At 33.5% G+C, this 19335-nt stretch overlaps 1 protein-coding gene across 2 annotated transcripts in view; it reads left to right on the top strand.

The window, feature by feature from the left end:
• Window positions 1-19335, top strand: part of Rlip (Ral interacting protein) — a 44712-nt gene that overhangs the window by 15165 nt on the left and 10212 nt on the right. Inside the window, exons 4-11 of one of the 2 annotated variants that reach the window (XM_089239120.1) lie at window positions 311-567; window positions 2295-2321; window positions 6587-6703; window positions 7561-7764; window positions 7861-7979; window positions 13538-13668; window positions 17217-17418; window positions 17975-18277. In XM_089239120.1, the coding sequence (XP_089095246.1) occupies window positions 311-567; window positions 2295-2321; window positions 6587-6703; window positions 7561-7764; window positions 7861-7979; window positions 13538-13668; window positions 17217-17418; window positions 17975-18277 (1360 nt within the window). The remainder of the gene's footprint in view (window positions 1-310; window positions 568-2294; window positions 2322-6586; window positions 6704-7560; window positions 7765-7860; window positions 7980-13537; window positions 13669-17216; window positions 17419-17974; window positions 18278-19335) is intronic. The other variant, XM_089239121.1, reaches the window with a different exon arrangement.

Here is a 19335-nt window from a genome sequence, read left to right as displayed (position 1 = left end):
CACAACTTCTCTCTTTCTCACTTATTTTAAGAGTAGTAAAAAAAACATAGTAAAGATAAAATTGAAGTGGTTTATAGTTCTCCAACTGTTGGCACATGCACAATTTTGATTGAATCATAAATTTTTAAAGTAAACAAATTTTCAACAAAATGTTCATGTACAATTAAAATGATACCCAATAAAACAAAATGAAAAAACATGTATTTGTGTCATTAAAATTTCAATGCTGTTAAAATAGCAGTTTCTATTATTCAAATGTATAATGTAGCTGATCTTGAATATCTGACAACAGAATATATAATTTTTACAGAAGCCCTGGGAAAAAAAAGAACAGATCAGCATTTAAATTTCCTGGAAAGGACAAGAAAGAAAAATTTGTAAAAACCAAAGACAAAGATGTGAAAGATAAAAAAGAAGAAGAAAAGGATGGAAAGATATCAAAAAAAGAATACAAAGATTTGAAGAAAGAAAGTAAAAAGATCAAAGGAAAGAACAAAGAAGAAAAGAAGAAAAAAGAAAGGTCTTTCAAAATAAAAGACAAAAAGAAAAAGAATGATCAGTTATCAGGTATTTACATAACTGTCTGAGTTCACTGCACTTTTTAAAATTTGCTTCAAAGTTTTATGATTGCTGTTTCTTCATTATTGTATGATTTTTAGTTCTAAGTTATATTTATATCATTAAAGGTGTATATATATATATATATATGCTTTTGCACATACCATGCCTGCTCATGGGTTAACCCATTTGCACTATATTTAAATTGTGTCTCATTTACAACCTCTTGTGAATACCACTCATCATACAATGTGAATGAGTTAAGCAACAAAAATAAAAATGCTAATAAAAATAAAAGTTATTCTTTTTCACTAAAACTTATCGGGTCATAGGATCAAGGCTGTTGCGAGAGGGAATACTAGGGTGTCTGGTTCACCTCCCTAAAATGTGTGATATTGGCTGTGAAATGTATGAATTATGTGATTAAGTCTATTGTTCTATCACTTTGCCCCCTCCTCGGAAAACAACAAGCTGTCCCCCTCCAGAAAAAAAATTTCTGGCTATTAGCCTGCATAAGGTAAATCAATAAGTATTGACTTGTAAAATTGAAATAAAAATTTTGAAAATTCATAAAGTAACACATATAATGATCATGCCAATATTAATCTGTAAAAGTTGAACAAAGGTTGGTCGGCTAATATGGAGTGTGATTGTCTGTGCTGAAAGCACATCCAAATAACATTTATTTGAACCTGCAATAATAAAGGCAGTTAGATTAGTAATAGAGGTTCATAGAATCAAGGCATATAATTCTACAAGCTCCTTGTTATTAATTTATCTGATAATGTGTAAATTTCAGTGAATTTCATTTTTTATGCACAGTTTTATCATAATCACAACTTTCAAAAGCAACAATGTAATATACTATCATTCATTCCTTAGTATTTTTAAGATACTTTCATTAATCCTCACAATCAAGTGAAATTATTTCTGTTATTAAATTACTTTCAGCACTCGCTACATTCAATACTAAGATATTACCTCCATCTGTGAGGATCTTTTTCTCCACCAAAATGTTAACATCTGTTAGATCATTAATGTGTTTGTCTCCACTACCAATTAATGCAAATACAGTGCTACCTGACAAAGTTGTCAACTTCCTTTATTCTGATTACTTTTGAATGTTCAAAAGGATACACTTCTTTTTGTTAATCACTTACAGCATGTTGTGACCCACTCTGTACAAGTGCTACTGGCACACTTTTGCATAAACTTCTAGTTTTAAATACTCTGAATTATTCACCACCTCAAGATTTGAAAACAGGTTTATGGGACTCAATAGTCTTTGTCCACTGATTTGCATATAAACTTCTGCATCTTCCTTACAGAAAAACATCACTTGAGAAGTTTTTTTATTAGCATTTTATATTTATATGGTAACATCTTTCATTTATGAAATACCACTTTGACCATGCGGTCACCCAAGTCGCTTGTATGCTGCTTTTTGCTATTCTGAACTAATATTATATCTTCAAGCATATTTTCCATCCCTTAAAAATTTTATAACACTTTTTTATGTAGTAGAAATTAATTTTCTTGTATTTCTTGTCTACCTCAGCTTCTGTTTTTATAAATCTTTTTATCTAGAACCTTATTGGTTTTTTTTGTTAATTTTCTGTTAATTTTTTCTCTTGCCCTTTTTAATGTGTAATGTATTTTAATTTTCTTTGCATGTTTACTTTCCTCTTCAAATTCATTCATATTTTTACATGTGGCATTTTGTTAACCTCGAAAAGCATTTTCCTGTATTAAAGCCTCAAAAGGTAATGCTAACTATTTGGCTGTTATATTTTTTGTTTTACATACTTTATTTTTCAAGTTTTCCTACAAGAAAAAAAAACATTTTAATCTGGTGAGCAGAGCGTTCATGTTGCTCAAGCATATGTGCAGTGGTGGAAAAAACTATAAAGTCAGGTGAGAAATAGTGGTTAAAAAAATTAATGGTCAAAATTTTTCTTTGGAACTTATTCCAGAAATTTGCAATATATTTTCAGTAATTTTTTTTTCTATCACCATTGTAAGCACTTGAAAAATACTAGGCCACTCCCCCTTTCTCATATCACTTATCTAATTTGCATGTCCTTATGTCTAGGTATCATTTCTGGAAGCTTTTCCAATAATTTGACAGTTTTTTTGGTGGCTTTATATGAGTGTTAATCTGAAAAGACTACATTTTACCATCCATCCCTTTTAAAATTAAGTGTCTTTTAGCCAACTCCAATCTCATCATTGTGTGTGCTTGTAAAGGGTGGTCAAGATCTCCCAGTCTTCTATCATGGACATTTCTACTGTACAAGAGAGTTCTATAAATCATTCGTAATTTTCTCTGAAGCTATTTTTTTTGCTCACATATCAAATTATTGTCATTCTCCTCTGTCAATCTGTTGAAGAAGACAGCCTGGCCATACCTTTATAATCAGAATAACATTGTTCTTCAAGAAATTGTTAACTAGTATCTTAGACATATTAATATTCTACCCAATTTCTTAAGAAATTAAGATACACTTTTATAAAATGAGGATCTTATTTTTTCTGTATAAAATAGCCTCTTGTCTCATCTTCATGAATTGAGCTTTGTGGGGAAAACCCATGTCAAATTATTTGAGAAGTTCCTAGAAATGATGTCTAGCCATTAGAATATGCAAATAAGGTAAGTGACGTGAGAAAAAGGGGAGTGGCCTTACATTTTTTTCCAACTGCATTACTGATATTCAAAATATATATTTATTTATTTACTGAAAAGGTATTGCAAATTTTTGGAATAAGTTTTAAAGATGTAATTTCTCATTGCATTCGTCATCTCTGAAAAAAATTTCAAAAAATTCTGATAGTTATTTTTTTAATCCCCATTTTCACCTGGCCTTATAGTTTTTTTTTATAAAATGTAGCTATTGAAATTTTAACTATTTCAGTTTCAGAATATTTTATGAAGTATTTTATATTATTAACTAGTATAACTTACATAGCTGTACATAGCCCCTGGTGATCATAATACTCAAGGTAAGTAAGTGAAAATGTATAGGCAACTAGGTTTAATGTAGAGATGATTTTTTGAAGGAAAATTTGCAGGTCTCAAATCTAACTACCTTTCTCTCGTAATCCTGGTGAGTATGCTTTCTAATTCAAATCAATGGATTTTGAAAGGCATTGGATCGATTCCCGACAGAGGCCTGTGAATTTTCCTTCCAAAAATCACCTTTACATTGTATCCAGTTGCCTATACCTTATATGAATAACAGAGAGTGATGCTTCATATGCAAACAAAACTTTACACATGCCGCGTATATACTCGTGTATAAGCCAATTTTTTTGTTTAAAAATTTGTTCTTATGTTGGAAGGAATGGTCAGCCTATACATGATTATGTATGGTACTCATTTCAAGGTATGATCTCAAACGTTGTGTTAGTGAAACAAAGAAAGCATTTACTGCAACAGTGAACCAAATTCAGGACACTTAATCTGCAACACCCAATTTCCCCCCTTCACAGAGTTTTTTGTTTAACAGGGTTGTGTGTGTGTGAATAAATGAAATAGCTCACTATCGGATGCCATGAATTCTATAACAATTAACACATTTAAAAAGAAATATGATTGATTGGGATAAATCGAGAAGCTATACATACTTAGATAAGACAACCATATAAGTTTTAATGACAGTGTATTATATATTATCGTAATAATTAGTTTTCTTTCATTATAATTGCTCTCATTTTGGATTACTGTATTTTAGATATATTTACATATTTTTATGGGTATATTTTTTCAGCTCTTGTTGGGCATTTTGCCTATTGTGGCCTTTGTATTTAGTTCAAAATTCAATTCTGTTGGAATGCATGAAAGCATAGTGAGTATCACAAAATAAATAAGAAAGGAAAAAAACCAAAAATTGAAGGCTGTAGTTCGAAATTATCTGTGGTTGGGTACTTTAATCAAAAATGAAATATTGTATGCAAGAGATATATTGTAGGGGCACAGTAACCCAGGTTGGTAAGATACTCGCCTAAAGTACCAAAGGATTTTTAGAAGTGTCATGAGTTTGATACCCGGTTTGTCCTTGTCAGAAAATTTTACAGTACAACAGAAATGGCGAACTGACCGCAGGGAGTCTCCCATCAAGGGGTTAGCGCACCAACCTCTCTATGAGTATAAAAAACAAGCCCACTGTTTGGAATCGGCAATAAATTGTAGGTCCCAGTCTAATTATCCCTTGTGTGCAGAAAATGCACACAAGGTTCATGATCTTTAGAATAGGCATGCCCCATGGTGATGAATAGCATTGCCTAGAAAAATAAGAGGAAGCTTTCCCCCAAATGTAAAGAGGGAGAAAAGAGAAAAAAACCACCTTTGTGTAATAGGAAACGTGAAAACACAAGGAGATAGTATTAGAATATCCAAAGGTTGTGCATACCTGCCAACCATTACAATTTTACCATATTTAGTGTGATTTTAGCAAATTAATGCAATTATACGCTTTTGCTTCTAATAAAAATGTTTTTTTACAGAATCACTAATATTGACATTTCCTGCCTATGTCACAAACTGGTCAGTGTTAGAAATTGATGGTCCGGTGATCGACATCACTCGTAGTAGTGATCAGAACCAATAGCTGAAAATTCCCCACACCCTATGGTGGAAAAAATTAGAACACTGCTGGGAGTTTTCGCAGTAGTTATACTGGTGTGCTGTATGCATGGAAACGATGTCTCAACCAGCCTCTGACTGTGTTATGCAGCATACTGAGTGGTGCCTCAATCCTTTAGCATTCATTTGATGGATAAATATTTTTCTGAAATTTGCATGCCATATATCCTAACAGGGGCAGCTCGAGCTTACTTGCTGCCCGGGTGTGAAGCCTCATATGCCACCCCTAAAGGCAACCCTGGTGGGAGGCTTGCAGGGCTTCTCAGTCAAGAGGACCTCTAGATAAACCTAATTTTTTTTCAGACGAGGAAGGAAGGGTCGGCCTCCCCATGACTCCTTAAAAACTCCTTACTTTTTGTTTTAATTTGTTTTGTTCTTTAAATTTTTTATTAACCCTGAGTGTGTTTTTCTTTGACATGAACATGTGAATTTATGTAGTGGATCTTCTCTAATATGCTATTTTGCCCAATATAAAGCCAAACTTGTGTGATACCGCTAAATTTCTTTGAGACTGATAGTAGTGTTATAACGGTGTTCTATTGTGTATTCATTGAACAATTTTCCCTCATCAGTATATGATACAAAAAGTTAAATTACTTGGTTTGCTTTGTTTTTATTACTCTTTTTTTTCCTTGCTAGTGTTTCTTAATTTATCGTAGTGGCTATCAGTTTGTTTTAGCTGATGGTTGGAAATTTTTTTTCAATCAAAAAATCAAACGTCATCAAATTTTATCTGGATGTTAACATCTCTCCTAAATTGGTGGTGTTAGTACCACCAGAAAATGCACTTATTTATCAATGCAATCAATTTATTAAATACACAAAATAATTATTTAGGCCATTTATTTATGAAATTTAGGTGAATGTTATTACCTGTAAAGGAATTTATTGCATTAGACTTTTGTGTCTTACATAGAAGTAGCAACAGCAGTAATTTACATCAACTCTTTCAAGGGGTAGATACTATCACTTAACCATCCATGCACTTCATACACATTTCTCTTCAGAATTTCTAATGAATTGGTACATTTCAGAATGGAGGAATAGATACTGCAAAATACTAATGTCACTGGGAACTCTCGAAAGAACAAAAACCAATAAAGTGTTTATATATATATTGAAGGTGATTTTTTTTTATTGAAATAAAATATACTGTAAGTGTAGTGGTTTCAAAATTTCTAAGACAAATATCATTATGGAAGGATTTATTATAGTAAAGAAAAAGATATTTTTGTATTGAGAGGAGTTCAACATTAAAGGCAATTTCAAATAATATGTGAAAAAATGTCATTGTAGAGATATTTACCATTATATTGAGTATTGTTGTAGCAAATATATATTGGTAATCCGTTAAATTTTTAAAATAAAATTTTATGAATTTTTCAGAAGAAAGACCAATATTTGGCATACCACTTCATGAAGCTGTAGAACTAAGTAAAAGTCAAGATGGCATCGAAATTCCAGTCATCGTTCGAGAATGCATAGATTATATTGAAGAACATGGTAGTTTGCATTTTTGTTCTTGTAGAAATTTTTAAAATAATACATTTTATCAATTTTTATCAGTTAAATGTTTTTGTTAAGGTCTAGTTTTTATCTTTTGAATAATTTTTGAAATTACATTTACCATTTTTCATCATAAATCATGCTTTATTGTTCTTTTTGAATCACCTGGCTACAAAGTTGCTTGCCCAGTTTGGCCAGTCAAGATTTGAATTCCAGCTGAGAGAAAATTTTAAAAAGAATCATCATGATAGACCCGTTGCTGTTTAAAATATGAAAGAGATATAGTTTCGTGTTCTGAGCCATCTACAGCTCCAACTACCAGTCAAAAAAGTATGGGACTTTGAGAATGTCTTTATGAAGAGATTGGAAGGAATTTAAAACACATTAAAAAAATCTTTTCCAACTTTCACTACTAGAAAGGGCTTTCTAGTTGTAGTGCACATGCTAATTTTTTTGAAACATGTGACCAAACTGCTTAAGCTTCATGACGGTATTTGAACATCTCTAAAGTGTATAATATTGAGTATTTAAGAACATGATTTGCTGGTGAAACTCGTACTAATACTGTGTTTTTGCACACCAATAGTCATGTTGAGATTTTCAGTCATTCAAAGACATGAGGTTTAGCAATTCTACCCACCTCTTAATTAAGATGTTCTTAACTTTTTATGATTTTCAGATGGGTAGTTAATGCTTTAGACAGCTTAGAACATGTCATCTTGAATTATTGACACCCTGTGTTTCAAACATCAAACCTTTGACTATATGCTAGTGTTTTCACTGGTGGCCACAGTCCCTGAACTTTTTGATCCTCCCACGTATAGATAGATACAAATTTTTTTTTTTTTTTCTAGGTTTAGCTTGTGAAGGAATTTATCGTATATCTGGAGTCAAATCCAAAGTCAGACAACTGAAATCTCAATATAACCGTGGTGAAAAGGTTTATCTCTATGAACATGAACCTCATGTTGTAGCTAGTCTATTGAAACAATTTTTGCGAGATCTACCTGAGCCAATTTTAACAGCTGAGTTGATGCCAAAATTTGAAGAAGCTGCAGGTGTGTTTTCATATCTTTGTTATCAGTTTTATTTTATGAAATTTTAAAATTTTATGATTTCATTTATTTTTCTTGTTTTTTTTTTCGATTTTCTAGGAATAAAAAATGAACCAAAAAAAGTTGATGCTTTACTAACACTCATGGAAAGTCTTCCAACTTGCAATAGACTATTGTTATCTTGGATTTTCATACATATGTTTCATGTTGTTGAATTGGTGAGTAACTTTGCACTGAAAGTTTAAAATATTCCCAATTAATTATTACACTGTTAGAATGCTTCAAGAGAATTTGTTGAGGGCATAAAAAATTAATTTTCTGTGGACCACTCCATCATTTCTCGTATCGAAACAATTCTGAAAAAAGTGGAGCAGGTATTTTATTCGTAGGTCCTCACACAACTATAGCATTCTCTTATGACTCATACATTACATTTGCAATAAAAAAGCAATCATTAAGCGACACTATTTGCCATCATTTGCCACCATATACATGTGTATGGTGGAATCACATTATGTATACAGGGTGATTATAATTAAAGTTTCCATATTCTGAGTAGTTTTTCCTCAAAAACTACTCATCCGAATACAGCCAAGTTTTCGGGATATCTTAACGAGACCATGGGAGAGAGATTTATGCAATAAAAAAATAGTTCAATTTTCTACCACCAGATGTAAAGTTGGTGCTATTTTATTGCATTTTTCCTATGGTCCATTTAGCATATATACCAAGTTTCAATAGAATACATCCACCAGAACGGGTGCTATATAGGTCTGAGTAGTTTCAATATTCTGACACTGCTCAGACCAGTGTATAGCTGTCAGTGTATTGACACGTTTACAGAGTACAGGAACTTCAATTATAATCACCCTGTGTGTATATAACATATATATGTTGTAAAATCTTGTCAAATTTTGCTCAAATTAATAGAGTGCACTCACTGTATTAATTTGAGCAGAATTTGAGCACACATTTATTTGGTTGTGTTCTAACAAAACCAAATAAATGTGAGTGAATGCACATCATTTATTTGGTTGTACTTTAATTGTCAAAATTCATCATAGATTTGACTCAATTATGCTTTGGGGTTTGTTTTAAATTAAAACTAAAAAAAAAATTAGTTACTGCCAGTTCACGTACAATTCGATGACTCATTAATTTTTTTTTTCAAAAAATTTTCAAAATCGCTCCCAAACCTAAATTAAAATTAGATGTTTCAGTGGTAAGTGAAAGAAAAAATTATATGATTCAAATATGGTTATATACACTAAAATCTCCCCACAACTGCTACTAATGGGACCATGAAAATGTGGCCATTATTGGGAATGACCATTTTATTTCTAATAAAACAACTAAAATGTGTGATGTATATAACATGTAAAATGATAAATGTACTACTGTAATTGTTTACGATAATTATATAAGTGATTATATTAGGATATATGGTTATATTGATATTGTAATAATTGATTAATCGACAGGGCCACAACTAGAGAGGAATCGGGCAGATCTGGTGTCCCAGGCCCCAGACCAGAGGGAGTGTGAATAAATATTTTAAACTCTTCTTCAGCATTACAAGGGGGCGTCAAAATGTGTGCTTGCCCCAGCTGACCAAGCATCTCATTGCAGCCCTGTTAACTAATATACAGCACTATTTTTGTGGCATTCTAAAATTTAGGCTTGCAGTGCTCTGACAGAACACGACAGAAACGACTTGGCGAGAAATACTCATATGGACCAAGACAGTGTACCAGCAACCTCCAATAGACCAGTGTTTCCCAACCAGTGTGCCCTGGCACCCTAGGGTGCCGCGATATTAGCTAAGGGGTGCCACGAGATATTATGGAAATAAATAAAAAAAATATTACATTCCACTTAAGGTCTTAAAATAAATTAAATATAATTAATTACTCTCGTGTGACAGACTCATTGAATAATTGGTCATCTGGTGGCAGTGTCAGCAATGTGAGCTTTGGCCTGAGTTAGGTCTGACTGTCTATGTACGGCCCCGTTCAGCGCACACAATCTCTAAGGACAGAGGATTCGTTGGCTTTCTAGTTTAACGGTCTAAGGTGCTCACCTGGCAAGTAAGAGGACGTAGGTTCGATTGCCCGTAAGACCAATTTTCTTTCTTGGTTTTATCTTTGCATCATTCAGCTGCCGAAACCTTCGAAGTAATAATGGAGAGTGACACCACACACGCACATCTTCAGATAAGCTGATAAAACATCATTTGTCAACACCTATCAAGATTGCAAGATCAAATAGACATGTACTTTCCATCTCTTTCCACTGAGTTGTCTCACCCTTTGATTTTGCAGACAGTGCGGAGGAAATAGATTTCACTGCTCGTGAACGAGGTGAATTTATTGATCTTTGCGTAGATTACACAATCAAAGGTAAGTTCACCAAGAGTGAGGCATAGGTGGTTGCTTTTTGGCTTAGACTCAGAGAGGAGTATTCTAATCTAATGAAGAAAGCAATTAATGCTTTTCTGCCCTTCTCAACATCACATCTATGAGAGCAAGCCTTCTTTGCTATGGCAACGATAAAATACAAAGCAAGAAATAGACTACTACTACCGAACCGTACATGCATCTCGTACACATTCCTCTACGGAACTTCTAATGAATTGGTACATGCCGGAATGTGCATGTATGTGCTGTGAACCTAATGTGACATTTGTTTCTGTGTAATGCTTGTAATGTCTAGTGCTGCCATCTGTCAAGAAATAGACTGCAAGACCTTAAGAGCAATTAACGTGTTTCGTTGCCAACTATAAGCCCTGATTTCAAGTATCTGTTCTCTAAGCATCAATCACAAGTCTCACTTTAATGATTAATCGAGACCCTGTTTTTAAATAATAATTGCCTATGACGATAGACCGGAGTCGTGATATTTTTTTAATACCAGAGTGGTGTGGTGGTAAGATGCTCGTCTACCACCGTGAAGGTTGATGTCGCGGTCTGAAGAAACTCTACTGATGTATTTTTACTCAGTGATTTCTGTTTTACCTGCGTAGCGTGGACCGTACGGATGGCAGCATGTGTGCCTCTTGCTCTTGTGAATTCGGGAGCGTTTATAGCCTTTCCTTCACGCATCCTATACGTTAGAAGTTATCAAGAAATATTACCATGGAGGTGCATCCAGTTTTCCTTTATTCAATCAAACGCGTCCCATTTTTCTGTATTCAAGGAAGCGTGCCCCAAGTTTTTAACGTTTATCCCAAGGGTGTCACGAACTTCAAAAGGTTGGAAAATGCTGGACTAGACCATACATGCTCAACCCATGACAAGTAACCCAGATGTGGCCTTCGGAGTCATCTGATTGGGCCTGCGATCTCAAATCTAATTTTGTAAGAATGAACGAAAGCGGCATATTCTCAGATCACTTCAATGATCTGCAGCACATTTACAGATCACATAAATGGCTCGCAGCACATCTATAAGTGGCCCTTTTCTCCTCTCCACTGCCTTCATTATACCATTATACCCATCTAGCATTTTTATCCAGCAAAAGAAAGCATGCATAATTTTCTTCTCCCCCCCCCCCCCCCCCCATAGAGTTTGGGGGGGGGAACTCGCTTGAAAATTATTTTTCTTATAGCCATATGCGTATTATTTTTCTGACTATGTCCGAAGTGGCCATTGTTCTGAGGTTACCTGTGATGTTATGTATGGGATGCCTTTGGTTCCAACGAAATATGACCGTTATTCAGAGATTACTGTTGTTCGGGGGTGGCCATTAGAGGAAGCTTTATTGTATATGGGTCATTCCCAAAAGAAATGTACATTCCACATTTTTGAAATGAAAAATTCGAAATTGAATTTTCAAAATAAAGTTGATCTCAAATTATAGCCAATGACTTGAAGTTTAATATTTCATAAATATTTTTCACTTTTATTTTGTAATAATATTTTATTTTTGGGTTTTATGACTGAAAATCATGGATGTTGTCCACTCTGTTATGAAAACAAAAATATTGCTCTAAAAAAATTGTTATTTCTGCTGTTTTTATCTCTTAAAATAATGAAATCAGCTTATTTCTTTCACCTTTTTTTTCTGTCGTTTTAATGATTTTTTCAAAATAGCACATGGAAAAGTTTATTTTTTACATATATTTAGCTATTTAAAATCAAAACTTTTTATTTCTGACAGACAATGGGTTGGTAATTTATAATTTAACATCTTAGTTTGAAGTGTTCTTAAATTTTTCGGCCTGTGAACTGCAAAAATGTTTTCCGTAACAGAGTGGACATCATATGACCTGGAAACAAAAATATAGGAAAATGATGGTTCTGTCCCATAAAATACAGAATGTATTGCCACATAACGATCTTCACTCATACTAAAATGCCCCTTATGACACATCTCCCTGGATCTGTGCCTGGCAGTGATTTTAATGATCTGTACTACTTTTTACTTTCATATTTTACTGAAAAAATAACATGATGGAGACTAGTAAAGGGTTTAAATTAAATAGATAACTTATTAAATTCAATTTAAACCTTCAAAAACTTTCAAATAAGAAAAATTTACTTTAAATCATAGTTTCCATTCTGTTGTGTTGCTTTAGTTTTTGGAAGATGTAACATAGTAGACAAATTAGCCTAAATTATTATTTTTCATTATAAATGAAAACTTTTTTTATATTTTGAAGCATATCTATATGTACTATCACTTGATGTGGATATAGATGAAAAAAATCTTAATTTTTTATGATAATGATGTAACAGTGGACATCCGACGGAGAAAAATCTGGTACTAAAGATATAACATGAATATTAAGTCGTTTTGCAAAAGTCAAATCCAAAATTGTTGATTAAGCATTAAAAGTAAACCTTTCAATGAGCTCAAAAGTGTTATCCGATTTAATCTGGAATAAAAATATATTTCCCAAATGACTGTAACAGAGAATTAAAAATGGACATTTCAAAATGGGGAAAATTTCAGGACACTAACAAAAAAATAGTTTTTCATAAGAAAAAAATTTTTTTTTCAAAATGTTGTCAGTTTTATTCATCTATGGCACATATATAAAATGTGATTCAAAGTTTTTGAAAAAAAATTCCAGATTTGCACCAAGTCTCTTTGTTCAACACTTTTTTCAAGCTGGGACAGCCAGATTTTGAGGTTTTACTACAAACAATGATTTTTTTTAAAAATCAGATACCATCTGAAACAAATTAAGAAATTCCATATGACAGAGAATTAAATGAAGTACTAGAAAAAAAATTAAAATTATTACCAGAGTGGTCTGAAATTTTATTTAAAAAATTAGTCTCTGAAACGGTTTGTACATTTTTTTGGGAATGACCCATATACAGGATGAAAACTTGAGTCGCTTTTACCCAGTAACTGTTAAACCATTCCTATAGAAACATACTTTAATTTTAGAATATTTAAATAATGTGTCCATCTTAGATCTGTCATTTATCTTACTAAGGGCTGTATTTGTACCGAGAAACAAAACAAATTTTTTAATTTTGGGGTTTTTGGCTTGTTTTGGTGCTGTGTGTGTGCATGAGAGAAAGAGTGCTTGCTTGCTTGAATTTGGGTACATACCCATCCATTAGGATTAAAAAAGTTAGTGATCTGCAATTTTGGATATCTAGGTAAAGCACTAGCACCAATTGTTCCCAGGGATACGACAATCCTATTTTCAAATTTTTATATTTATAGCATGCCCAATTTATTAATTCTGTTTTTATCATGACTGATGAATACTGTATAGCATATTATGAATTTTTTTTTTTTTCAATGATTTTTGTCACAGCAAAAAAGAAACAAAATGAATCTCCAAAACGTTTCCATAGTTCTAAGTCCAGCTCTGCAAATAAGTCACAGGGTGCTTCAAGTTCTGTTTATTTACAGTGATGTTCTGTTTGAAGGAGTTGAAATAAAAAAGTTTGTAGTTTTCTTTTCTTGTCTTTCTTTTTTTGTGTGTATTAAATGGTAATACACTTCATATGTGTGTATTATAGGGAATGTAGCCCTCGAGAAATCATTCAGTATGGTCTGCAGACTCAAACCTAACATGATGATTGATTAATAAGAATTGAATTACAAACTGTCATTTTACCTGAAGCATAATTCTTTGTTAAAAGTCCATGTTCTAAGCCTAGTCCATCTTCTTATCATGTCATCCTGATTGGTTCTTTCTATAGTTGTTTCTACTATGGCTATCTCAGTCATAAGTGAAAACCGCAAACAAATTCAACGGAGGGCAAATTCAATTAACAAATTATAATCAGGTTGTGAGACAATGAGAATCATAGTTTTTGCTTTAAAAAAAATATTGTTATGTTATTTAAAGTTAAAACAACAAAATCTAACTGGAAAGCTGAAAAATGACTTCCCAGTAATAGAAAGTCAACTTCTCTGTATGGTGGGAGGAGTTCCTGCTATTTTATTGTCTTCACCAAAAATTTGTTTTGTCTTTTATGAGAACATAACCAACCTTTTCTTCCAACAATTTCTGCTTTCATAAATTTTTATTGTATGGCTAGAGAATCATTCGAACTAATGTGATCCTGCAGTCAACCAAAATAGGTTTCATGCTGGTTGATCGGGATCGATAAGTTACCAACCCCAGCAACAGATGAAGAATCTTTTCATTTTATTTATTTATTTTTGTCCATTCAAATTGATGCTACCCACAAACACATAATAAATATCTTGATGCTTGTTTGAACCTTACTTTTTTCTCTGATTTCAATTTTTCATGTGATATTTCTAAGAGTTATCAGTCCCCTTGGAAAAAAAAATGCTCTTAAATTCATTAGCAGATTATAGATGTATGGTGGCATCATATATCTATAATCTGCTAATATTTTTTTCAAAATTTTTACAATGAATACAGTTCAAGTTAGTCCCCCCCACCCCAATATCTCTGTTAATGTAATTTCATATTCTACTATAGTGATACCTTGGTTTTCATTAATAACCCATTCAAAAACAATCGGCAAAATCTGAAACCAACGAAAACTGAAATTACTTCCATATGAATCAATGTAGATCCAACAAATTTGTTCTAGACAATAATACCAAAAAACACATTTTGTAGAGAATAAATATAGTGTTTAATGCTAAAAACAATAAGAAATTAATATAAAATGAATATAAAAGACTAATGTGAAAGATAAATGAACATTTAACATGGCATTTGCATTTTTATACCTTTTTGTAGACTTCTTGGCATATGAAAGATAGTGAGGAGGGAAGAGAGATGTGCAGATATTATTGCTTGGAAGGGGAATTCTCCTCCATAGGGATTTTAGGTATCAATGCACTATCTAGGGTCACTTTCTTTCTTAGTCATCTGGCACTAGGACCAGCTTCAGAGGCAGTGGACCCATGTCACACAAGAAAGCTGTCCAAAAAGGTCTACAGGGCTCCCACTCATTTAACTTTTCCTACTTTTTGATAAAATGTCCTACTTTTGTCTTACTTTCTAGTTTTCGCCCTACTTTTCCTAATTTTTTTTTACCAAATCCTATCAACAAAATTCATGTAATTGGTTTTAATTGAGCAGGGAGTCATCAAAATATTGCCAAATATTACATGTTGTATTACATTGCAATTAGTGATTCTGCCAAAGCAGAAATTGCATCATTTTCAAGGTTATTTGGGGGGGGGGGGTGTATGTGGATTATTTGGTTTATTAATTTTTCCTTTGCTTAGTTTGAGGATTCAACAAGTAGAGTAGTCATCAAAAACTTCTGTTTGGATGAAAAACATAATTTTGTATTTACTGTTTCATGGTCTTGGACAGTAACTAGTATTTACAACAAAGCAGTTGGATACATTGGCCTATTCTAGATTTAGTGATTCTGATGCTACCCAATGGCATTCAATTGTCTTCTGTATTTTTAGGGCATGCAGAGACACAATATTTACAATGCTCAGCAAAGAGCTAGAAATGAGAGTGCTTCATTTGTCAAAAACTATTATACTGGCATTGAACAGTAAAATGCAAACAAATCCCTTTAAAAAAAGGATGGGCAATGCAGTAAAACCATCTGGTTCACCTTGACTTATTTACATTGGATCTTGCAATTTACAAATTATGTACTGTGCTTTTGAAAATGGTCTCAAAGGAGCGTCATTCTTAAAATACTTACATGTCTTCATCATTTGCTGTGCATTGTCAGAGTTGACAGACTCTGCACTTTGGGAGACTCCAAAAAAAGAATGTAATGTATATTGTGAGGAGACAATAGATTTATCTGTGGTTGCTAGTACAATGTTTTAGCCAAAACTTGTTTTTGTAACCGTCATTTCGGCATTTTGCTTGAGTCAGTCAATCTTACAGGATACTGAAATGGTGCTATGAAAAAAAAAATTAATTAAAAAAAATTTAAATAATCTTTTTTGAGGATTTTTTAATGCTATTATTATGTTTTCTAGGGGGGGGGGGGTACCCTCCCCCCATCATACTTTTTAGTCTTGCTTTTTCCTACTCTCTTTAATTTTTTGAATGGAACCCCTGGGTCTGTTTAAGATTTCCAGCCTCTTTAAGATTTGCCTAAAATAGGGCAAGACATTTATCATTAAACAAGTTGCAGACGTGGCCTGCAACAGCTTTTCCTACGAGATTTTTCTCCATAAATCCCTGTGCCTTACTCCACGTAGGGAAGATGTCCTTAATCTCTGAAGAAAGCACATTCTTCTCTCCTCCCCCCCCCCCGTCTCTTCCTCCTTATCTGAATCAACATCAACTTCTTCATTTGCCATCTTGCAGTTCTAGGTGAAGGTCCTGCAGCTCTCCAGTGATGAGTTCTTCACTGTGGTCATCCACCAAATCTTCCACATCCTCACCACTCACCTCCAAACCCATGAGTTTTCCCAAATCAACAGTTGACTACACCGCATGTGTAGGGCCATTAGGGGAAGGCTCAAACACTTCAAAATCTCTCTCATGCACACATCCTTGTCACAATTTCTTCCAGGCAGAGTTCATCATCCTGGATGCCACTCTCTGCCAAGCCTATGAAGCTAATGCAGTTGAGAATGTTGAAATGTTTTTTCCAGAACTCTCTTGTCACCTTGAAACACCGGGGGGTGATACTCACACAACGAGAAGCAACACCACACTGAGCAGGAGAACGACAATTAGCAGCAAGATTGGGTGGGCACGCTGACAAAATCTGTGGCAACTGACCGAAATCTGTGGCAACTGACCGAAATCTAGACAAATTTTTTGCGGAAAAACATCAAAAATCGAAACCAGCAATGACCAATGTTAATGAAAACTGAGGTATTACTGTATAATGAAGCAACTTTCTGGCTCAATTATTATGCTTAAAGTATAGGTGTCATCATTTTATTTATTCATTTTTTATTTTTTTGCAATATTTTTTTTCATGTCATTAATGTAGAATTTACAATTTTTTGTTTTGGTTTTTTTTTTTAATTCAACATTTGGTGAGTTTGTTTTTTATTTTTTTTTATAGATATGTACCACCAATTGAACCTGACAGCACTCGCTTATCTTTGGAATTGCCAGATTCACCTACTATTATTGAAGAAGAGTTATACAAGCAAGAAAACTTGCTAAGTATAATACATGAAGAGTTGAATAAAGGTTTGAGGAGTACTGAAAAAGAAGAACAGCTGTGGGAAGTTCAGCGAATTGTTACACAGCTAAAACGCAAGGTTTGTTTTTCTGCATACAATGTGCACTATATATAGAACCCATTACTCCCTAATCCCTGTTAATCTGAAAACCGGCATAATGAGGGTCAGAAAAGGTACATGGCATGGGCAGAGATATGGGGGCGGTGGGGGGGGGGCATTGCCCCCAGCGTCAAAGGTGGAGTCGACTGATCTAATGTATATATGAATTGACATCATCATCGTGCCCCTCCAGCAATAATGACCGTGCCCCTTCCCCCAGACTTCCAAGTCTATCTCCGCCTATGGTGCATGGAAGAAGAATAGGCTGCGCACCATATGCCCAAAGCTGTCTTAGACATCATGGGTGATTGGGGTCCCTACAAGCCTGTCACAATTGAATGTTAATTGCGATTAAATGCTATCATAAGGCCCCTCACAAATGAAGGCTGATAAATGAACCCTGAGATGTGCCCGGGCATTCAGATGGTTCTGCCTATGTGTGTTTTTGCTCGTCTATTCAAATTGATTTTATCAGCGTTTTATAGTAAAACTTTGCATTTTAATTTTTCTGATCCTTCTTTAATTTTACTTGCAGTTGAGATTTTTGAAGCAAGTACAATGCTCTGGAGAAGCATCCGTTGAAGAAAATAAAGATATTGCGATGCGCCAAGAAGAATCTAAAAGTAGAGACACATACTCTTGTGTGGAAAATAAGAACCTTCCTACAGATTCAGATTGCTTTATTGAAAATAAAATGAATAATCATGCATTGAATTTGTCAGATGCTCCTGAATCAGTTTCAGCGAATATGAGCTGTGTCGGTGGATCCAATGAAGGTGAAATCCAGTGTTCAGCTACAAATCAGATAATGCACAATGAAAAGGTTGTGTCTGTGGAGGTAATACAGTTTAATCTTGTTTTAGTGAGATTTTTAATGTATGTTTCTGGCTTTCATATGCTTAGCTTATTAATATCTCAACCAATTTTTTAAGTCCCTAATTCCCTTCAAAGTGATAAATTTGAAACCTGATGTGTAGTGAGAGATGTTTTAAAAGTAACAACCATGATTCTAAAAAGACAGTTAATGATCAAAACAAAATCTAACGGTTAAAAATACATGAAGGATCCAAAGATAAAAACCACTTCACAACCAAAATTAGATTTTGAGGAAAAACAAATTTCAAAGTTTTCAAACTTGCAAACATATGAAAAGTTTATCAAATAACTTCGGACAAATTTTATTCGTGTTGTGAAAGTATTCATTTAAAGGAAACTGAAAAAAAAAGTTTTAAAAATTTGTAGTACCAAAAAAATTTGCAATTGAAAAAAAAAAACAACTGCTGTAAAGTTATTCTTCTCCAGCAATCTCAGCATCCATGGGATGGTATCTAAGTATTCATTGTTGCTCCCCTCGTCAACGTCTCCAGCAGTTAGCTTTTCATAAAATTCTCATGATGATTCTTGCATCAGAAATGTACTAAGATGAAGAAGGTCTTTAGCCTTCATAGCTTTAATGGGTAGTCTTGTATATGAACAGGTTAATGATACAAATTTGGTGGCAGTAGATTTCTTTCTGATGGATTTTTCTCTACCACAAACTGTGACTTGTGGTAGATAAAATTAGGTTTTCCATTCATTCGAAATTTTCAACATTCAAACTTTTTGGAAATCCATTGCGATTGCTGCCAAGGTTGTAGAGTTTTTTGAATGCTTGTGGTATTTTCTCTACACAGAATAGAAAAAACTTCTCTTGAGGTGTAAGTCTCTTTCAGCATTTTTTTTTTTTTCAATTTCTTTCAAGGTTTCACTAATCTCGGATTTGGTCTTTTCAGTAAGTAAAGAAATCATTGCTTTTAGGGCATCACATTTGCTACACGTGTCTTTTCTAGGGTAGCCAAAAGATAAATTAAAGTTATTTTTGGAAATTACGCGAAAAGTCTCGTAAGAAAGCTTGTT

This window comes from Pholcus phalangioides, unplaced genomic scaffold (genome assembly GCF_987345545.1).
Source record: "Pholcus phalangioides strain wild (caught in Gottingen) unplaced genomic scaffold, Ppha-v1.0 ptg000011l_1, whole genome shotgun sequence".
Taxonomy (NCBI): domain Eukaryota; kingdom Metazoa; phylum Arthropoda; class Arachnida; order Araneae; family Pholcidae; genus Pholcus; species Pholcus phalangioides.
The sequence above is the reverse complement of the archived record's forward strand: the minus strand, read 5'-3'. Positions and strand labels throughout refer to the sequence as shown.